Genomic DNA, 18,429 nt, shown 5'->3' on the forward strand with positions numbered 1-18,429 from the left:
GCGATATCTCGGCTAATATAAGAGCTACGACCTTGCCGAAGGTCTCGTTGGATTCAGAAAGACAAAACTAAAACAAAACCGTTGGAATTTTCCCGATAGTGTCCATAGAAGCCTAAATATTGACCTCCAAAGTTTGGGATTTTTCATTTTTCGGGTATACCCCCCCGTATCGAATTTTTTCACCAAAAATTGATTTTTTTCGAAATCAAACTAATTATACCAGCGTCTTATTTGGGTCACCTAGATTACGAAAACACCGGGTCATAACAGGATCCGAGCAGAACTAAGGGAATGAGAGCACTTTGAAAATCCTGAAAAAGTCGTTTTCGACGTCCGTTTTTGAGGCCAAAAATGGGCATCAAAAATGCCATATCTCGGCTATCGTAAAAGCTACGACCTTGCGGATGGTCTTGTTGGATTCAAAAAGACAAAACTAAAACAAAACCGTTGGAATTTTCCCGATAGGACCCATAGAAGCTGAGATATCGACCTCCAAAGTTTGGGATTTTTCATTTTTCGGGACATAACTCGCCGTATCGAATTTTTCCCACAAAAAATTGATTTTTTTCGAAATTAAACTAAATATACCAGCGTCTTATTCTGATTATCTAGATTATAAAAACACTGGATTATAACAGGATTCGAGCAGAACTAAAGGAATGAGAGCACTTTAAAAATTCAGAAAAGGTCATTTTTCGATCTCGTGTTTGAGCCCTAAAATGGGCTCTAAAAATGCGATATCTCGGCTAATATAAGAGCTACGACCTTGCGGAAGGCCTCGTTAGATTCAAAAAGACAAAACTAAGACAAAACTAAGTTGGAATTTTCCCGATAGGACCCATAGAAGCTGAGATATCGACCTCCAAAGTTTGGGATTTTTCATTTTTCGGGTATACCTCCCCGTATCAAATTTTTTCACAAAAAACTATTTTTTTTCAAAATTGATCTAAGTATACCAGCGTCTTATTCTAATCACCTAGATTACGAAAACACCGGGTTATAACAGGATTCGATAGAAACTAAAGGAATGAGAGCACTTTAAAAATTCAGAAAAAGTCATTTTTCGATCTCGTGTTTGAGCCCTAAAATGGGCTCTAAAAATGCGATATCTCGGCTAATATAAGAGCTACGACCTTGCGGAAGGCCTCGTTGGATTTAGAAAGACAAAACTAAGACAAAACCGTTGGAATTTTCCTAATAGTGTTCATAGAAGCCTAGCTATTGACCTCCAAAGTTTGGGATTTTTCATTTTTCAGGTATACCTCCCCGTATCAAATTTTTTCACAAAAAACTATTTTTTTTCAAAATTGATCTAAGTATACCAGCGTCTTATTCTAATCACCTAGATTACGAAAACACCGGGTTATAACAGGATTCGATAGAAACTAAAGGAATGAGAGCACTTTAAAAATTCAGAAAAAGTCATTTTTCGATCTCGTGTTTGAGCCCTAAAATGGGCTCTAAAAATGCGATATCTCGGCTAATATAAGAGCTACGACCTTGCGGAAGGCCTCGTTGGATTCAAAAAGACAAAACTAAGACAAAACCGTTGGAACTTTCTAGACAGTGCCCATATAAGCCGAGATATCGACCTCCAAAGTTATCGACCTCCAGATCTCTATAATCCGAAAAGTATTAAAGCATCATTATTAGTTGAATTCATTATCATTCGCATTCTTATGTATAAAGTCTTCATAACGATTATTAAATTTATTTAATTTATTACAGTCACCATCATAACTCTTTATTATTAAATATACAATTTATACTAAGGGTTTAATGTAAATTATAAAAACTGTGCTAATTTTGCTATAAAGAGTTTCTCACGGATATAACTCACGTAAAGAGGTAAAAAAAGCACATATCTTGACACTGATTTTTATTGATTGTTGAACGCACCAAGAGCTCAAAAAATGACTCATTAGGTCCACAAATCGTTACTAATTGACGATTCTCGTCTGCTATTTGAAAACTTCCTTTAACCCATTTTGAGTCAATAAACCCCATCTTACGATATTTGTTTCTGTTCATTATAAATTGCATCACAAAGTAAACGTCCATAAGAATCTCAACGGGGCGCACCCAAGTAACAGCTTAAAAACCAACATAACGCAATAAATAAGATCTAAACGCGATTTTATGCCGTAAAAATATGATTTAATTTATTTCAAGTTAACGCACATTCCGCATAATAGCCGAGATGTTGGATGAAGATAACGACGTTGTTCCCTTTTTAGTTAAAGAATGTGACGTTCAATAGGGGCAAATAATTGAGATCTTGCTATGTGGTAATACGTGCGTTGCGTGCGTATCGTTTAAATGGGAAAAATATTATTAATACATACATATGTGTCGAATGATAGATGAGTAAAATAGCATGAGTTACCTTATCGATGGTACCTTTCTGTTAAAACTGCAAGTTGGTTCTTTTCTAAAATATAGTCTATATATATCTTCGCAGCAACCCTTATCCTCATTTATACAAATTCTTTTCTAAAATCATTTATACATGTTGTTAGTTCTTAGATACAGAAATGATTACAATTGGTTCAGGTACTTACCAATTTTCCTTTTTATTTGTTTGGTGCAAAATTAAACAAAATATAGTCTTATACCAATCACCTGAAGATGTTTATAAGTACAAAACTTTAAGCGTCTTAAGAAATCCAGCAGTGAAATAAAATTTATCAATTGAGTTCTACTGCTTCAAATCAAATTTTATTAAGCGATGTTTCACATTTTGGTGATTATCTGCTAAATTAGCTGAAAAATTAGTGCCACGTCGATGGATTTATCTTAATTTTTAAGAAAATTTTGTTGAGTTCTAGGAGAACCCTTGATGGTACCAAAAAAATGATTTTACCATAAAATTCGTCAAGAAAAGCTTAGCTAATAAAGAGTACCATTTCAATCTATTTATTTTGATTTATTTTATATTTCACAGTTTTTAAGGAACCATAGATCATACCACAAAACTCATTTTTTGATTGAATTTTTCCTACAAGGAAAACAGTGTCATGTTGACAGATTTCAGAAGAACGATTGATGGTACAAAAAAAATTATTTTAGAATTAAATTCGTCAAGAAAAATTACCTGAAACAGAGTACTTTTTCCATTGGTTAATTTTTATTTATTTTATATTTTACAGTTTTTAAAGAACCATAGACGGTAGCACAGAACTAATTTTTTATTGAATTTTTCATGATCATCTTGATAAATTTCTAAGATCTTGGAATTCCGGAAGAACCATTGATGGTACCGAAAACATGATTTCACCATTAAATTAATCAGGTAAAATAAGCTGAAAATGAGTATCACGTCGACGTGTTTATTTTGAGTTATTTTTAATTTTACGGTTATTACAGATTTATTTATAGTACCAAAAAATTGAATTTTTCATTAAATTTTACTTGAAAAATTAGCAAGCAAAGAGTATCATATTCATGCAATTATCTTGATTTTTAAGGTAATTTTCTGTCTATAGGGGAACCATTGAGGGTACTAAAAAAATTGACTAAAAACTGGATTTTTTTATCACCTATAATTTTCTTAGAAAGCATTTTTTTTCAGGTAATTATTTTATGCAAAAAAAAACGCTTTTCATTAATCCTACCCTTAGCCCCCCGCCCACCCCACACAGCTTACCAGTAAGAAATTGTTTTTAAAAATCATTGTTTTCCAAAATAATAAGCATGAATAACGGCTGGTTTCTTCGTTAATATTTAATCAAATGACACAATTTGTTTATTTAAATCTGATAATTATATATATGTATATTAATAAATATTTAATACAAAAACAGTGCTATTAGATTGGATATTATGGACGAAAAACGGTGATTTTTCAAAAGAATTTCTTACTGCGCAAACTTTTGGGGTTGGTGGGGGGGGTAAAGGTTCTGTTGATGAAAAACAATGTTTTTGCAGAAAATATATGTTCAATAATTAATTTAATAATTCGTTTTATTTAAACTTGATATAATTTTATATATAAATAGTTAGTATAAAAACAGTGTTATTAGATTGGATAATATGGACAAAAAACGGTGATTTTTCCAATATTTTTTATGTACATACTTTATTATTGGGAAAAAATATTTACATTACTTTAGACATATTAGAATAATTATTTATTTTGTTCGAGTTGTAATTTTTAATGCTTAATTGTATTTAACTTACCATTGAAAACTGGTGCCAAAAATCTGATTTGATCATTAAATTAATCAAGAAAAATCTGCTAATAAAGTGTCTCCTGTCTATAACATCGATATCCATTACATCTTTGATTAAACTTTTTTGTTTGAAGCCATTACATAATGTTACAAACAGTTGCATTTTATACAATTTTCCTCCTACAATCTAGAAAAAGGCAAATTATAAAACTCTTCTAAACGAATTTAAAGAGTTCATACGTAAAAGTATATTGTCATTAGTATCTTTAAATTTTGGAAGAAAATTATTCACCAACGAATTTGGGCATATTGGGCTGTATCTAGTAAAGTTCAATTTCTGATCTATTGCTTTTGTCTTTACATGTTACATGACATTTGTGTGTAAAACACTTAACATTAGGGCAATATGCGGTTAATTTCCAACTGTATCCTTCTTTTTCACCCGAAAATCTTTCTATAGGTTAATTTCGGTTTAATTAGGATTTAAAAAAAATTGATTACTTTTTACTGGATGACACAAATCTCAATCGGATTGTATTCGGAGCTCCTTTTCTCGTATATGTTCCCTATATTTTTTTTCCAGGTTTTCTTGATTCTAATAAAGGGGATCAAACTGATGCAATTAGTCCTAATCTTATTTAAGCGAGTTATCGTATTCAACTTCTTTCAATGATATTTTTATTTATTTTACAAAAATTACACTTTAATTACTATGAATAACGTTCCTAATAATAATATGTCATGTAAGTCAGCAATAGTCTTATATCAGGTTTCCTTTTTAACACAAAAGTAACCCTATCCCTATAATAATCTTAAGCAAAACCTCTAGCAAAAAGAATGACTTTAATTGTCAAGTTAGTATGTAAGGACATTATAATTTTAATGCAAAATCTAAAAATATAATTCAGCTGTTACCCGGAGCTAAGAGAACATAATATGGAGCAGTACTTTTTATTCAGTTTGTAAAATGTCAAAGTTGGTTTAAATACTAGGTTTTTGAATTTAGATTCTGTTTTTAAATTTAGAATAAACTGCATCTTTAAGTCAATATTCAGGTTCAAAATAAGAGTCGAATTTCAAATAAAAAATGTAGATACTCTATCTAATGAGTTGAGCTGATACTATGAACATAATTTTTGGAGAAATGCATTATCCACGCTGCACATTATATATTATAATCGTTAGATATATGTTTATTCAACGATTTTTTCGTTAACTTTTGGTATATTTGTTAATCATATATGGTCAAGGTATATTTAATAAACTGTAGAATATAATACTATCGGGTTTACAAAAGGAACAACATTTCGGCATTTAAAAAATGAACACGGATCTAGTTTTTAACCTCGATTACTATAAGTCAAATATTTGATGAAATTCTTTTGAAAAATCACTGTTTTTCGTCCATATTATCTAATCTTATAACGCTATTTTTATACTAAATATTTATATAAAGAATTATATCAAAATTAAATAAACAGTGTTATTAAATTAAATATTGAATATATATTTTTTGCAAAATATATTTTCTGTTTTTCATCAACATAACCCTTACCCCCCACCCACCCCATAACATTTGTCCAGTGAGATATTCTTTTAAAAAATCACTGTTTTTCGTCTATAATATCCAATTTAATAGCACGGTTTTTGTATTAAATGTTTATTAAAATACATATATGAAATTATATAAAATTTAAGTAAATAAACTGTGTTATTAGATTAGATATTAACCGCGAAACCAACTGTTATTCATGCGTATTATTTTGGAAAACAATAATTTTTGAAAATAATTTCTTACTGGTAAGTTGTGTAGGGTGGGTGGGGGGCTAAGTGTTGCCTTAGTGAAAAACGTTTTTTTTTGCAAAAAAAATTGTCTGAAAAAAAATGCTTTTTAAGAAAATTATAGGTGTAAAAAAATCTATAGTTTTTGTATCTATACGTTTCTCACATAGCCTTAAGGTTTTCGAGTAAAACGTGAAAAAACGTTGTTATATTTTTCGGACAGAAGGCGTATCGCTATGAAAATTGCACTCAATCCAATAATGATACTGGGTTGTGAGAAAAATAAACTGCTGAGGTTTCTGTAGTAGTAGACATTTACTAAAATGAGGTCAAAAATTTGGGCGTGTATTTTGACAGTGGTGTATACTATTTACCATTTAATATTAAATAATATTTAGGTATTTTTTACTGATTACTCTATCCAAAATTGCTTTACGCGTTTTGCATTAAAAATACCATTGAGAAATTCTTTTACTTTCTATTTAAATAGCAATTCTATTTTGAATTTAAAAAATCGTAGAATCTATACCTGTATTTACAATATTTGAAAAACTGGAGAGCCTTTATCTCTTTGAGACTTCAAATTTAAGAAAAATCTTATACATTTTCTATAGTCCATTTCTTAATCCGTAGGAGCACACGAAAGGGTCGATAGCCATAAAACGGTCGTAAACCATTGGCGTCCCACTTTTCAAGTACATTAAGACCTGAATGTTTTCATTTGTTGGGTTTACTTAATAGTGCAAGAAATAGGCCAATTTTAGCCATAAATTCTTTGAATTACTTAAGTACCTAATGAACAAGTTCTTTTTAACCCTTATAAGTAGATATTGTCTAGGTAGGTAAATATGGAGGTATAAGTATTATAGGTACCTAAATTGTGCAATCTTAAATGCAAACAGGTAGTTATATTTTATGGTATATAATGTAGATATATCCTAAAAACTTAATTTATTTTTCAGTATTGTTGCGCATTTGTTGTAAGAATGTTAAAGTTTAGCCCCGTAGTGTGTAAAGGTATTTTAGATTTTATAGTAAACGTACATGATGCACTTGTGCATCAAATGCCTCTAAGTACTGTTAGAAATCTAGTTTCTACATGTGCCAATATGACAGGCATAAGTAAAGCAACAATTTACAGACTTCTTAGTGACAGAAAAAGTGAAAACTGTGAGAACTTGCCTAAGAAGAGTGTAAAGAAAACTGCAAAGCAGATCATTAGGACAGTACATTCATTTTATTTAAAGAATGAAATCCCAACTATCGACAAAATTTTGACACTTATAAAAGAAGACGAAATGTACCAGAAATGGGAAGAAAAAAATTATGGAAAATTTTACACGAATTACAATTTTCTTGGCAAAAGCAAAATAGAAAATCTATTTTAATAGATAAAGAAGAAATAGTCTGTTGGAGAAGAAAGTATTTAAGGCAAATTAAGGAGTATCGAAAGGAAGGAAGAAACATTTATTATTTGGATGAAACCTGGCTTAACGAAGGCTACACAGTGAGCAAGTGCTGGCAGGATAAAAATGTTGGAAGCTCCCGCCAGGCTTTTTTAGAAGGTTTATCGACTGGCTTCAAGTCTCCTTCTGGTAAGAGCCACAGATTAATAATTACACATATTGGGAGCTATAAAGGATTTTTAAATGACGGTCTGTTTGAATTCAAATCGAAGTCAACTATGGATTACCACGAAGAAATGAACGCTGATGTTTTTGAAGATTATTTTTCCGAAATGATCAAGTCAATTCCCGAAAATTCAATTATTGTTATGGACAATGCCAGCTACCATTCAAGATTAATAGAAAAATTACCATCATCCTGCTGGCGAAAAGGGGAAATAACAAACTGGCTTACCGAAAAAGAAATACCTTTTGGAGATGACGCGGTAAAAGCAGAGCTTCTGATAATAGTTACAGAAAATAAATCAAAATATAAAAGACACGTTGTTGACGAAATGGCAAAACAACACAATATAACTGTACTTCGTTTGCCACCTTGAGTTAATTTGGGCTCAAGTAAAAGGATTTGTGGCTAGAAATAATAAAACCTTTAAATTGAAAGATGTGAGAGAACTTCTGAAAGCAGCAGTGGATAACGTTACCCAAGAAAACTGGAGCAATGCTGTGAATCATGCTATAAAAGAAGAAGAAAAGATGTCGACCCTCGATATTCCTCTAGAAGAAACTGTCGAACCCTTAGTTATAACAGTGAGAATGTTTGATTCGGATGAAAGCGATGAGAGTAATGAAATGTGTGATTCCTAAATATTTTTATTGTAATATATGTAAATATGGTTAATAAATTAAAAGATCCTTATATTTATGTACCTTTCTTATAAATGACAAGATATGTTTGGAGAATTGCATTTTTTATTGGTTGGTATTAAAAAATTGAAATTTTACAACAATTTTTTAAACATTTAAAAAACAATCAAATTGCGGTATTAATCAAATTTTTATATTTCATTTTATTTGCCATAGTTTTATAATGAGGCTTTTCCGCTTTTAAGAAATGTTTCTTGTTAATTTAATAAATATAGGTTATACCTACCAACCATACTTTTTCTAAAAGATAATAGATAAAATCCAACATTATTTATAAATTTTTCATAACAGATAATATTACATAATTTAACTTAAAAATTAAAATCAATATCCATAGTCGGGACGACACTGGCAACCCGTTTGTCATAAAAATGAACTCGAAACCATTGTTCCGAATTTTACGACCTATTGTATTTGAGACTATACAGGACTTGTCCACTTAAAATTGGTAAAAACAGCCTGGTTTATCATTTTGTTACATGTAGAAAAATGGAAGACTCACCCTATATTTATGCGACTTCTGCATAAATAATAAGGCATTGTGCCCTCACCAAAAAGGAAATAGAGTATAAGACATTTTTTATCCTTAAATCTACTCCTGTTAGTTAGCTTCTATTAATTAATGCATATTTAGGGACAAAAAGCAATGTTTTTTTTGTCATCAAATAACCTGAAACTATATATGGACCCTTGTACTATTAAAACTAATAATGCACTACATCAAAACCGTCATCTCATACCCGCGAAGCGGCTAATCCAGTTCCGAATGCAGCATACCGGCATTTTGCACTATGAAAAAAAATTCTTCTATATTACTATATAGTAGAACCGTTTAACAAAGAACTGGTCTCTCACCCTACCGCCACTTTAACTGTATATAAGTGAGCAAAAACCAATAGTAAAATCACATTAACTGAATTGTTATTGTACAATAGTTATTCCAGTTTCTTCGCGTGCCATTTTAATAATGAGGAGTTTTGTAAGTAATTGTTTTATTAAAAATTAAAGCCACTGGGCCAGTGGGGTTTTCATAAACTAACACTCTATTTTTTTCTCATTTAACTTTAATTAAAGGAGATACTGTTTGACCTATTTTAATGAAATAAACTGTATTGCATTCAAAATATGTTCCCTATAGTTCCTTAATAACCTTAACCAAAACTCTCTAAGTTACTCAGTCAAGTTGAAGTCAATAATTTTCTCAAAAACTATATCTATGATACTAACGGCATTAAATACTTTTAGAAAAAAACTATGACTCAATATAGAATACCAACTTGTGGATTTACGACCATTTACAAAATAACACCACAAAACACACTCGCATTTTCCAAATAAGGATTCTTGCGGTAACTAAAAGAAATTTCCCGTAGAGACTTGGTAATCAATTTTCATTAGCACGCGACTTTGTTTGACAACATCATATTTCATGCATATTTCGACAGATTTTAAAACTCGTTTTACGTGGATTTTAATTGACAAGTTTATCTGTACCAACAATTGCTTTAATAGTAGACAGATGAATTAACGTTAGCACGTAACCGTAGACGTAATAAACCCTGTAAATGCGTCGTGTTTTAAAAAAGAGTGGAGGTACTTTTTTTTACGTTAACGTTAAGTAATAGAGAGAAAAAATCTATTAGGCTGCATCTATAACTGTAACTCTTTTTTAGGAAAAATAGGCGAAATCTTAATACTTTGCTAAAAATTAATGATCCATATGAAAAGCCTAAAAAACAACATTTTGATGGATAACTTTTGATTAACTCAAAAAATTTTTTGGATTCTATTTCTTACGAAAACTACTCAATTTAAAGAAAAATTGCCAAAACGTTGTCTACAATTACTACCTGTGTTTGTCACTGTACATCAATAATTGCTCAAGATAGAGGACGCTAAAGACTCTAAAAGTTCATTTCAAATTTTAATAGTAGCACAATGATATTTTTCTTAAAAAACATTGTTTCTTAGATAATTATTGTCTGCAAAAAACTATTTTCCATTAACCTTACCCTTACCTTATTTTTGTAAACAATTGTTTACAATTGCTTGTGTGTTTTTAATGCAAATAATCCAAAACATTTGAAATGTTCTAAATTAACGTGGTCAGATAGATGTGATTTATTATACAGATTTCCTAAAAGCATTCGATTCATTTACAATGTGTGAAAAGTATGGACTGCATAATAACTTAATTTTTGAAAGTCATATCCCTGAGATCGTCAGCATAGCATGAAACCCCTTACAAGTAAATATTTTGCCTTTAAACCTACATCTGAAAAACCTCAAGGATCTTTTGTTCTTACCTATACTAGAAAGCCATCTTCAATAACTTATCCCTAGTCTATGCAAAATAGTAACTTCTGGCAGTAATATTTGATGCCCAATTGACATTTAAAGCTCATATAGAAGATGTACCAAGTAGAGGCTTTAAGTTTAAATTTTATTATGCAAAATACTAGGGACTTCACAATCCCTCATTGTTTAAGGCAACTTTATTTTTCATTTCTAAGAAACATCTTAGAATATGCAAATGTCATTTGGTATTCTTATTATGAGTGCTTTAAACATCAGATTGAAAGAAATATCTAAAATAAATAGGGCCTTTTTGACTTTGAGCATAACAGACATAATATGGAGACCTTGAAAAGTGCAAAATGATTTCTTCAATACCTCTACATGTTTATCTAAATTAGCTTTGAAATCCCTAGTTATATCTCCATAAATATAGTTACTTTCAATATTTTCAATTTGGCTAGCAACAACCGTCAACTAGAATCACCCCTTCATATATACTATTAATAGATTAGATAGTCAAATTCAAAATAATGTTGATATACGGTTCTAGTTCAATTATACTACACTCATAGTTGCCTATAACTGTTACGATAGAGCTTTTATATATATTGTACATTCTTGGCATCATAATATCTCTATTATAAAACTGAACTGCATATTTTAGATCGTTTTGAGTGCTTTAATAGCCCTCGCCACAGCCCAACCGGCAGAAAAACAAAAACGTGGACTCCTGGAACTGGAGCACGCGCCCGCCCTCGTCCATGCCGCCCCATTATACGACAAGAGCTACGCCACCCCCATAATCCATGGGGGTCCAGTGGTGACCAAAGTGTTCGAAGCACCCCCTGTGCCCCTGGTGAGGAGTTACGGCGCTCCCATTATCACCGGACCGTTAATAACTAAGGGAATCGGACCGCATATTATCGGAGCGAAACCGATCCTGCACGCTCCCATAATCAAAGCCGCCGCGCCCATTTATGCCGCTCACGCTCCCATTATCAGTTATGCTCCCAAGATTGCTCCCATCGCGTTGGGGCATCATTTGTGGTAGAGACGGATCGGCTTGTAAATAGTCTTTTTTTAGTTATAATAATGTGATGATCTTAGGGAAATAAATAGGAAAATGAAGAAATTGGTGTTTTTTTTTTCAAACTGTTAAACGAGGAAATGTCGATCGAATATTTATGTCGATTTAGTGGTCAAATGTCAATTTTTTCACATTCTACCGCATCTCACCTTCCAGGAACATTCTGGATCAACTGGAATTGTTACTTTTCCAACGTGTTTAATCCAAATACAGATGAGAGGCATAATTTCATAGCGATCGTAAATGATTTCTGGATGTCATATAAACATATATGTCGATTTAAGGGTTAAAAGTCCACTTTTTCAATTTCTACCGCATCTCACCTTCCAAGAACATTCTGGATTGCCTGGAAATGTTTATTTTCCAACGTATTTAATCCAAGTACAGACGAGAGGCGTAATTTCATAGCGATCGTAGATGATTTCTGGATGTCAGGTAGACATTTATACCGATTTAGAGGTTAAAGGCCACTTTTTCACTTTCTACCGCATCTCACCTTCCAGGAACATTCTGGATCAACTGGAATTGTTACTTTTCCAACGTGTTTAATCCAAATACAGACGAGAGGCATAATTTCATAGCGATCGTAAATGATTTCTGGATGTCATATAAACATATATGTCGATTTAAGGGTTAAAAGTCCACTTTTTCACTTTCTACCGCATCTCACTTTCCAAAAACATTCAGGATCGTCTGGAAATATTACGTTTTCAACGTATTTAATCCAAATTCAAACGAAAGGCATATTTTTATAGCGATCGTAACTGATTTCTGGATGTCAGATAAACATTTATGCCGATTTAGGGGTTAAAAGTCCACTTTTTCACTTTCTACCGCATCTCACCTTCCAGGAACATTCTGGATCATCTGGAATTGTTACTTTTCCAACGTGTTTAATCCAAATACAGACGAGAGGCATAATTTCATAGCGATCGTAGATGAATTCTGGATGTCAGATAGACATTTATACCGATTTAGAGGTTAAAAGTCCACTTTTTCACTTTCTACCGCATCTCACCGTCCAGGAACATTCTGGATCATCTGGAATTGTTACTTTTCCAACGTGTTTAATCCAAATACAGACGAGAGGCATAATTTTATAGCGATCGTAGATGAATTCTGGATGTCAGATAGACATTTATACCGATTTAGAGGTTAAAAGTCCACTTTTTCACTTTCTACCGCATCTCACCTTCCAGGAGCATTCTGGATCATCCGGAAATATAACTTTTCCAACGTGTTTAATCCAAATACAGACGAGAAGCATAATTTCATAGCGATCGTAGATGAATTCTGGATGTCAGATAGACATTTATACCGATTTAGAGGTTAAAAGTCCACTTTTTCACTTTCTACCGCATCTCACCTTCCAGGAGCATTCTGGATCATCCGGAAATGTTACTTTTCCACCGTGTTTAATCCAAATACAGACGAGAGGCATAATTTCATAGCGATCGTAGATGAATTCTGGATGTCAGATAAACATTTATGTCGATTTAAGGGTTAAAAGTCCACTTTTTCACATTCTACCGCATCTCACCTTCCAGGAACATTCTGGATTGCCTGGAAATGTTACTTTTCCAACGTATTTAATCCAAGTACAGACGAGAGGCATAATTTCAAAGCGATCGTAAATGATTTCTGGATGTCATATAAACATATATGTCGATTTAAGGGTTAAAAGTCCACTTTTTCAATTTCTACCGCATCTCACCTTCCAGGAGCATTCTGGATCATCTGGAATTGTTACTTTTCCATCGTGTTTAATCCAAATACAGACGAGAGGCATAATTTCATAGCGATCGTAGATGAATTCTGGATGTCAGATAGACATTTATACCGATTTAGAGGTTAAAAGTCCACTTTTTCACTTTCTACCGCATCTCACCTTCCAGGAGCATTCTGGATCATCCGGAAATATTACTTTTCCAACGTGTTTAATCCAAATACAGACGAGAAGCATAATTTCATAGCAATCGTAGATGAATTCTGGATGTCAGATAGACATTTATACCGATTTAGAGATTAAAAGTCCACTTTTTCACTTTCTACCGCATCTCACCTTCCAGGAGCATTCTGGATCATCCGGAAATATTACTTTTCCAACGTGTTTAATCCAAATACAGACGAGAAGCATAATTTCATAGCGATCGTAGATGAATTCTGGATGTCAGATAGACATTTATACCGATTTAGAGGTTAAAAGTCCACTTTTTCACTTTCTACCGCATCTCACCTTCCAGGAACATTCTGGATTATCTCGAATTGTTACTTTTCCAACGTCTTTAATCCAAATCCAGACAAGAGGCATAATTTCATAGCGATCGTAGATGATTTATGGATGATTTAGAGGTCAAAACTCTCCTCTATTATTTTTTATTTAGCTAGTATCCTTAAATCCACCTTAAACTTTTCAAAACTTGAAAGAACTCGTCCATTACCCTAAAGAGACCGGCGTAAGTAAAAAAAATAAAAATTCCAAGCCTCGGTCTCAAAACATCTCATATATATGTCACGAAGTTTACATGTTTCGCTAATAAAGCATCATCAGACCTTATAAACTAGAGACGACCTGCTTAGTGCTGACCAAAACTTGAAAAATAATAACACTTAAAAAAAACATTCAATACAGTGGCACAGTCTAAAAATATTCCTCATATATTCTATTCACAAATACACTAAATATAGCAACTGATCATCACGATTGTCGTAACAATTGACACGCGAACGCTAACTTATTTAAATAATTATTGATCATCCCACGTCACAATAAAACCCATTAAACTCTATCCTCTCAACAGCTCGTCACGAACACCCTTTATAGCAAAAAAAAAACAGAAAATAATTTAATCGCGCAATTTATTTAACGAATATCAAATATTTATTCTCTTCAAACTCGCAATCTAATCAGATCATAGAAATTCACACAAGCAAGTCGAAATATCGGATCATAGTTGGTGCGTGTGAGTGAAATGTGAAGAAGATCCCGTCATCACGATGGACAGAAGGGACGAGTTGGGATTCGTGATCTTGTTGATGGTGGTGATCACGTTGGCGGTACTGATCAGGCAGTACGTGAGGAGGAAGAGGGACCAAATGATGAGGTTGGCTCGGGTTAATGCACATAGTAAGTCACTCTCGATTCTTTCAATGTTAATAGTAGTAAAGGAGGAACAGAATTATTCTTTTTTTGCTTAAGTAGTAAATGGTTTAGTGTAATACCGACCTCTTTGTTGTAAGAGTTAAATTACGATCGCATTAGGTAGTGGCTTAAGGTACAAAATTGAAAAAGTACCTCATCTACTAATTCTAATAAAAAAATTATCATATTTGTCAAAGTTATATTTTTTTAAAGCAGACATCATGTAGATCGATCGCAATATGTCGATAGGAAAAATTGCGTAGTACAATTTTTTAAAAAGTACAAAATTTAATTAACTTATTTCACTCTTCAGGGGCTTTTTTTCGTAAAAAAATCAAGAGTAGCTAGATCCGATTCGTGGCAGGACCAATGTTTAATGGGAAAGAAGGTGGTAGTAGGTATATTTGACACGAAGCACCGATTACCTTTTTTTATTATGTATACGGATCTTCTTTAAAAAGCATATAGAGCACTAAGGCACTTAGTGCTGAAAATTCCAAGTGATTCGAGGGTTTTAGTGTTAAGAAGTGATCGTCAAGGTGAGTGTGCAGACTCACTTAATTTCTGGGAGAAATTTCTATAAAAATTCCAGGGTTTCCTGCCCAATTCTTTGCACAAATATGCCAGTCAAAGAGACAAAAATCCCATTTTTACATCCAACAGTTGTTCCAAATTTTTTTAAAATTAACGGAAATATTGAAAATTTTCTGTGAGCATTGTATTCATAATGAAAAATGAATACAAAGTCACAAAATAAAAGAGTTATGAAAGATTTTTGAAAAAAAATATTTTTCCTTGGAAATTAATAAGTTAGTCCAAAAGCTTTAAAAGAGTCTTATAATTTTTTTAAATTACCAAAAAAAAGTTATACTTAATTTTCCCAAAAATCCAAAGAGGTGCGAAGGATGAGACTACGAGATTGTGAAAAAAAAATGTTTCTACTTTTTTCGCGAAACAGCAGTTTGCGGAAAACTGACTGAGCCAAATTTTCTGAAACTCATTGACGTCAAAGGCCTCTATAGGAGGCTGCTCCTAAAGGGCGCTTTTTAAGATAAACCCTTGAGAAGTGGAATTTTTTCTGTGAATTAAATTTGAACTTTTTGCGCGGTACCTCGCGGACTTAAATTATAATGTTTTAGATAATGCGGACAAAACAGCGCTTTTCTACATAAACGTAGCTTTCTTCTTTATTTAAACTATTCTTTTCAGAAAGAGACTGCTTCTGAGATAAACGAGTTTCAATTTTTTTTCCGAAAAAAAAGTGAATTTTTAGAGAAATGTTTTTTTTCTACTACAATTTTTTTTTTTAATATTTTTTTTGTTTACACCGTTTGAAAGTTTAATCCTTTAGGATTAAATAGAGGTATTACTCTTGTCGCTAGGTAATATACAGGGTGAGCAGTGTTAACAAATATGAACGCATTTTTGAGCCGTTTTTTGACCGATTTTTTCTATTTTCCCTTCTACGTAGAATAGTTTTTTCTCTACACCTTTTTTTGTTTTTCACGCTTAATACCGGCATACTTATGACTTCTACGAAAACCATTTTTTTCCTGAGACAACCGGAAACTATCTGGCTACAATCCACTAAAAACCCTTTTTCTTCAAATATTACCATTTTTCCGCAACACGCTGTTATTTACGAAAAACCCCAAAAAATAAGCCGCTACAACGAAGCAATCTTACCGTCAACACCCCGGTAAGAGTCCTCATGGTCGAATAAGTAAGTGGTCCAGCATCCAATGTAAAAGTATAGGGAGTGCGCGTCTCCATAGCAACGAAAACGGCGATCTTCGCCGAAAAAAAGAACCTTTTAATAATCGAAATTTAACTACTAAAACCGATTGGAATCGGTCCAGAATTGATGTTAATCTGTTCCTAAGGCTTTATACTATTTTTCCATGTACAAATCATAAGGTAAAAACCTTTTTTTATACCCTAAAACATCGTTTGAAAATGGTCGATTTTGACGTCTACGCGCGATTTTAATGGCGACTTTTACGGCGGTTTTGACAACATGGCGTCAAAGTGGACGAATCGGCTCGGACTTGCTTCTTAATTTCATTGATTAAATGCTTAAAATAGCTCAGAACTTTCTGAAATTGGTATGAAATTATTTAAGAGACTCTGAAGAATCCGAATATATGCATATCGTTTACCAAATCGTCTTCTTTTAACCGTGATAATTCGTCAAAGTTTTGAAGTTTTAGAATTTACCGATTATCATATTCATGCGACACAGTGGTCTATACAAGGCATTTTGCTAGACAAAAATTACAATACAGTGGGTCCTAATGATAAAAAAAATCTAATGGGGATTTAATATGTATTATTATTTTATGTGGAATTTTTTTTTTAACTTTTTCGTTACTTGTGCTTCTTACACGTACCATCGAAAAATGTCCATAATCTTATTTTTTTTCTAGAAAACTACTGAATGGAGAAAAGAATTGATAAAACAAAAGTTGTTTGGAATATCAGTGGGCAATAGATGCAATAGAAATGTCTTTTTTAAATTTTACATTTTTTCAGCAAATTGGGAAAAGAGTTTTTTCTAGTTTTCTCTAAAACTATTGGAAATATGGAAAATTTGCTTCTTCTAGCAGTGGAATCCTAATCAAAAATAGAACAAATGATAAGCACTAATATTTATTTAGAAATCTCAAAATAAAGAAGTTATGAAGGGTTTTTGAAAAAATGGAAAATTTTTAGGAAAATTTTGTAAAAAAATATTGAGAATTTTTTTTTAATTAATCGCTCCAAAAACTTCAAAAGAGTCTCATCAAAGATTTTTGAAAAAGGTTCACTTAAAACCCAATTTTCCTAAAAAGTTTTACTCAAAAAACCCATGCTAAAATGTTCATAATATTAATTTTTATTTTTTTTCTGAAAAACTATTGGTTGGTGAAAAAAAAATTTAAAATAAATATTAATTGGAATGTTCATGCGCATCAGATGCAACAGATAAATAATTTTTAAGTCTAACTGTGTTCCAGAAAATTGAGAAAAACCTTTTATGGAAGTTGAAGGTTCAACCTGGTACAATCAACAATAATTTCCTAAACAATTAGCACACTTCTCTTGACTCCTTAGTGATAGAAATCTTGAACAGTTGACAGCAATGGTTCATTGTGCTGCCTACAAGGCTACGCCACATTCTTAATCCTCTTTACTTGTTTTACACTAATCTTATTACTTAGCCTGAATCCACATTGATTCGTAATTACGGATCCGTTGGGACCACGTGATTGCTATCAGCCAATAAGAAACCCAAAATCGAGTCTGTTATTGGCTGATATCAATCACGTATTAATGTGGATTCAGGCTTGGGAAGGCATCTGAACAGCACACTAAACCGCGCCGTTGCCATGACATATTTTTTATGGTCACTAAATTTTATTAAATCAAACTTACAAATAGGCGCATTTTTAATAATAATACAAAAACTTTGAAGTTGCTTAAGGTATTTTTTTTGCTTATGAAATTTTGATTGGCAACAACCGCGGTTCGATGTGCTGCCTGCATGTCAATTACTCTTCCCTTCTTGTCATCAATTTGCTAAGAACATGTTAATTTCCTTGTCTATTAAAGAATAGGCCATATCTCAAGTCCCGTTAT

At 32.3% G+C, this 18,429-nt stretch overlaps 2 protein-coding genes and 1 long non-coding RNA gene across 3 annotated transcripts in view; 2 read left to right on the forward strand and 1 right to left on the reverse strand.

The window, feature by feature from the left end:
• Positions 1–9,095: 9,095 nt before the first annotated feature.
• LOC126743258 (uncharacterized) lies at positions 9,096–11,714 on the forward strand. Its single transcript, XM_050450260.1, has 2 exons — positions 9,096–9,263; positions 11,247–11,714. The coding sequence occupies exons 1-2, from the start codon at positions 9,252–9,254 to the stop codon at positions 11,631–11,633; spliced, it is 399 nt and encodes a 132-aa protein (XP_050306217.1). The 5' UTR covers positions 9,096–9,251; the 3' UTR covers positions 11,634–11,714.
• Positions 11,247–12,842, reverse strand: LOC126743259 (uncharacterized). Its single transcript, XR_007662825.1, has 2 exons — positions 12,514–12,842; positions 11,247–11,818 (listed from the first exon to the last, which is right to left on the reverse strand). It is a non-coding gene; the product is annotated as an uncharacterized LOC126743259 (long non-coding RNA).
• A 1,760-nt stretch (positions 12,843–14,602) lies between these two features.
• Positions 14,603–18,429, forward strand: part of LOC126742867 (uncharacterized) — a 67,224-nt gene continuing 63,397 nt past the window's right edge. The window contains exon 1 of the mRNA XM_050449706.1: positions 14,603–14,796. Coding sequence (XP_050305663.1) covers positions 14,667–14,796 — 130 coding nt within the window. The 5' untranslated portion in view covers positions 14,603–14,666. The remainder of the gene's footprint in view (positions 14,797–18,429) is intronic.

The sequence above is a fragment of the Anthonomus grandis genome, chromosome 12 (assembly GCF_022605725.1).
Source record: "Anthonomus grandis grandis chromosome 12, icAntGran1.3, whole genome shotgun sequence".
NCBI classification, from domain to species: Eukaryota; Metazoa; Arthropoda; class Insecta; order Coleoptera; family Curculionidae; genus Anthonomus; species Anthonomus grandis.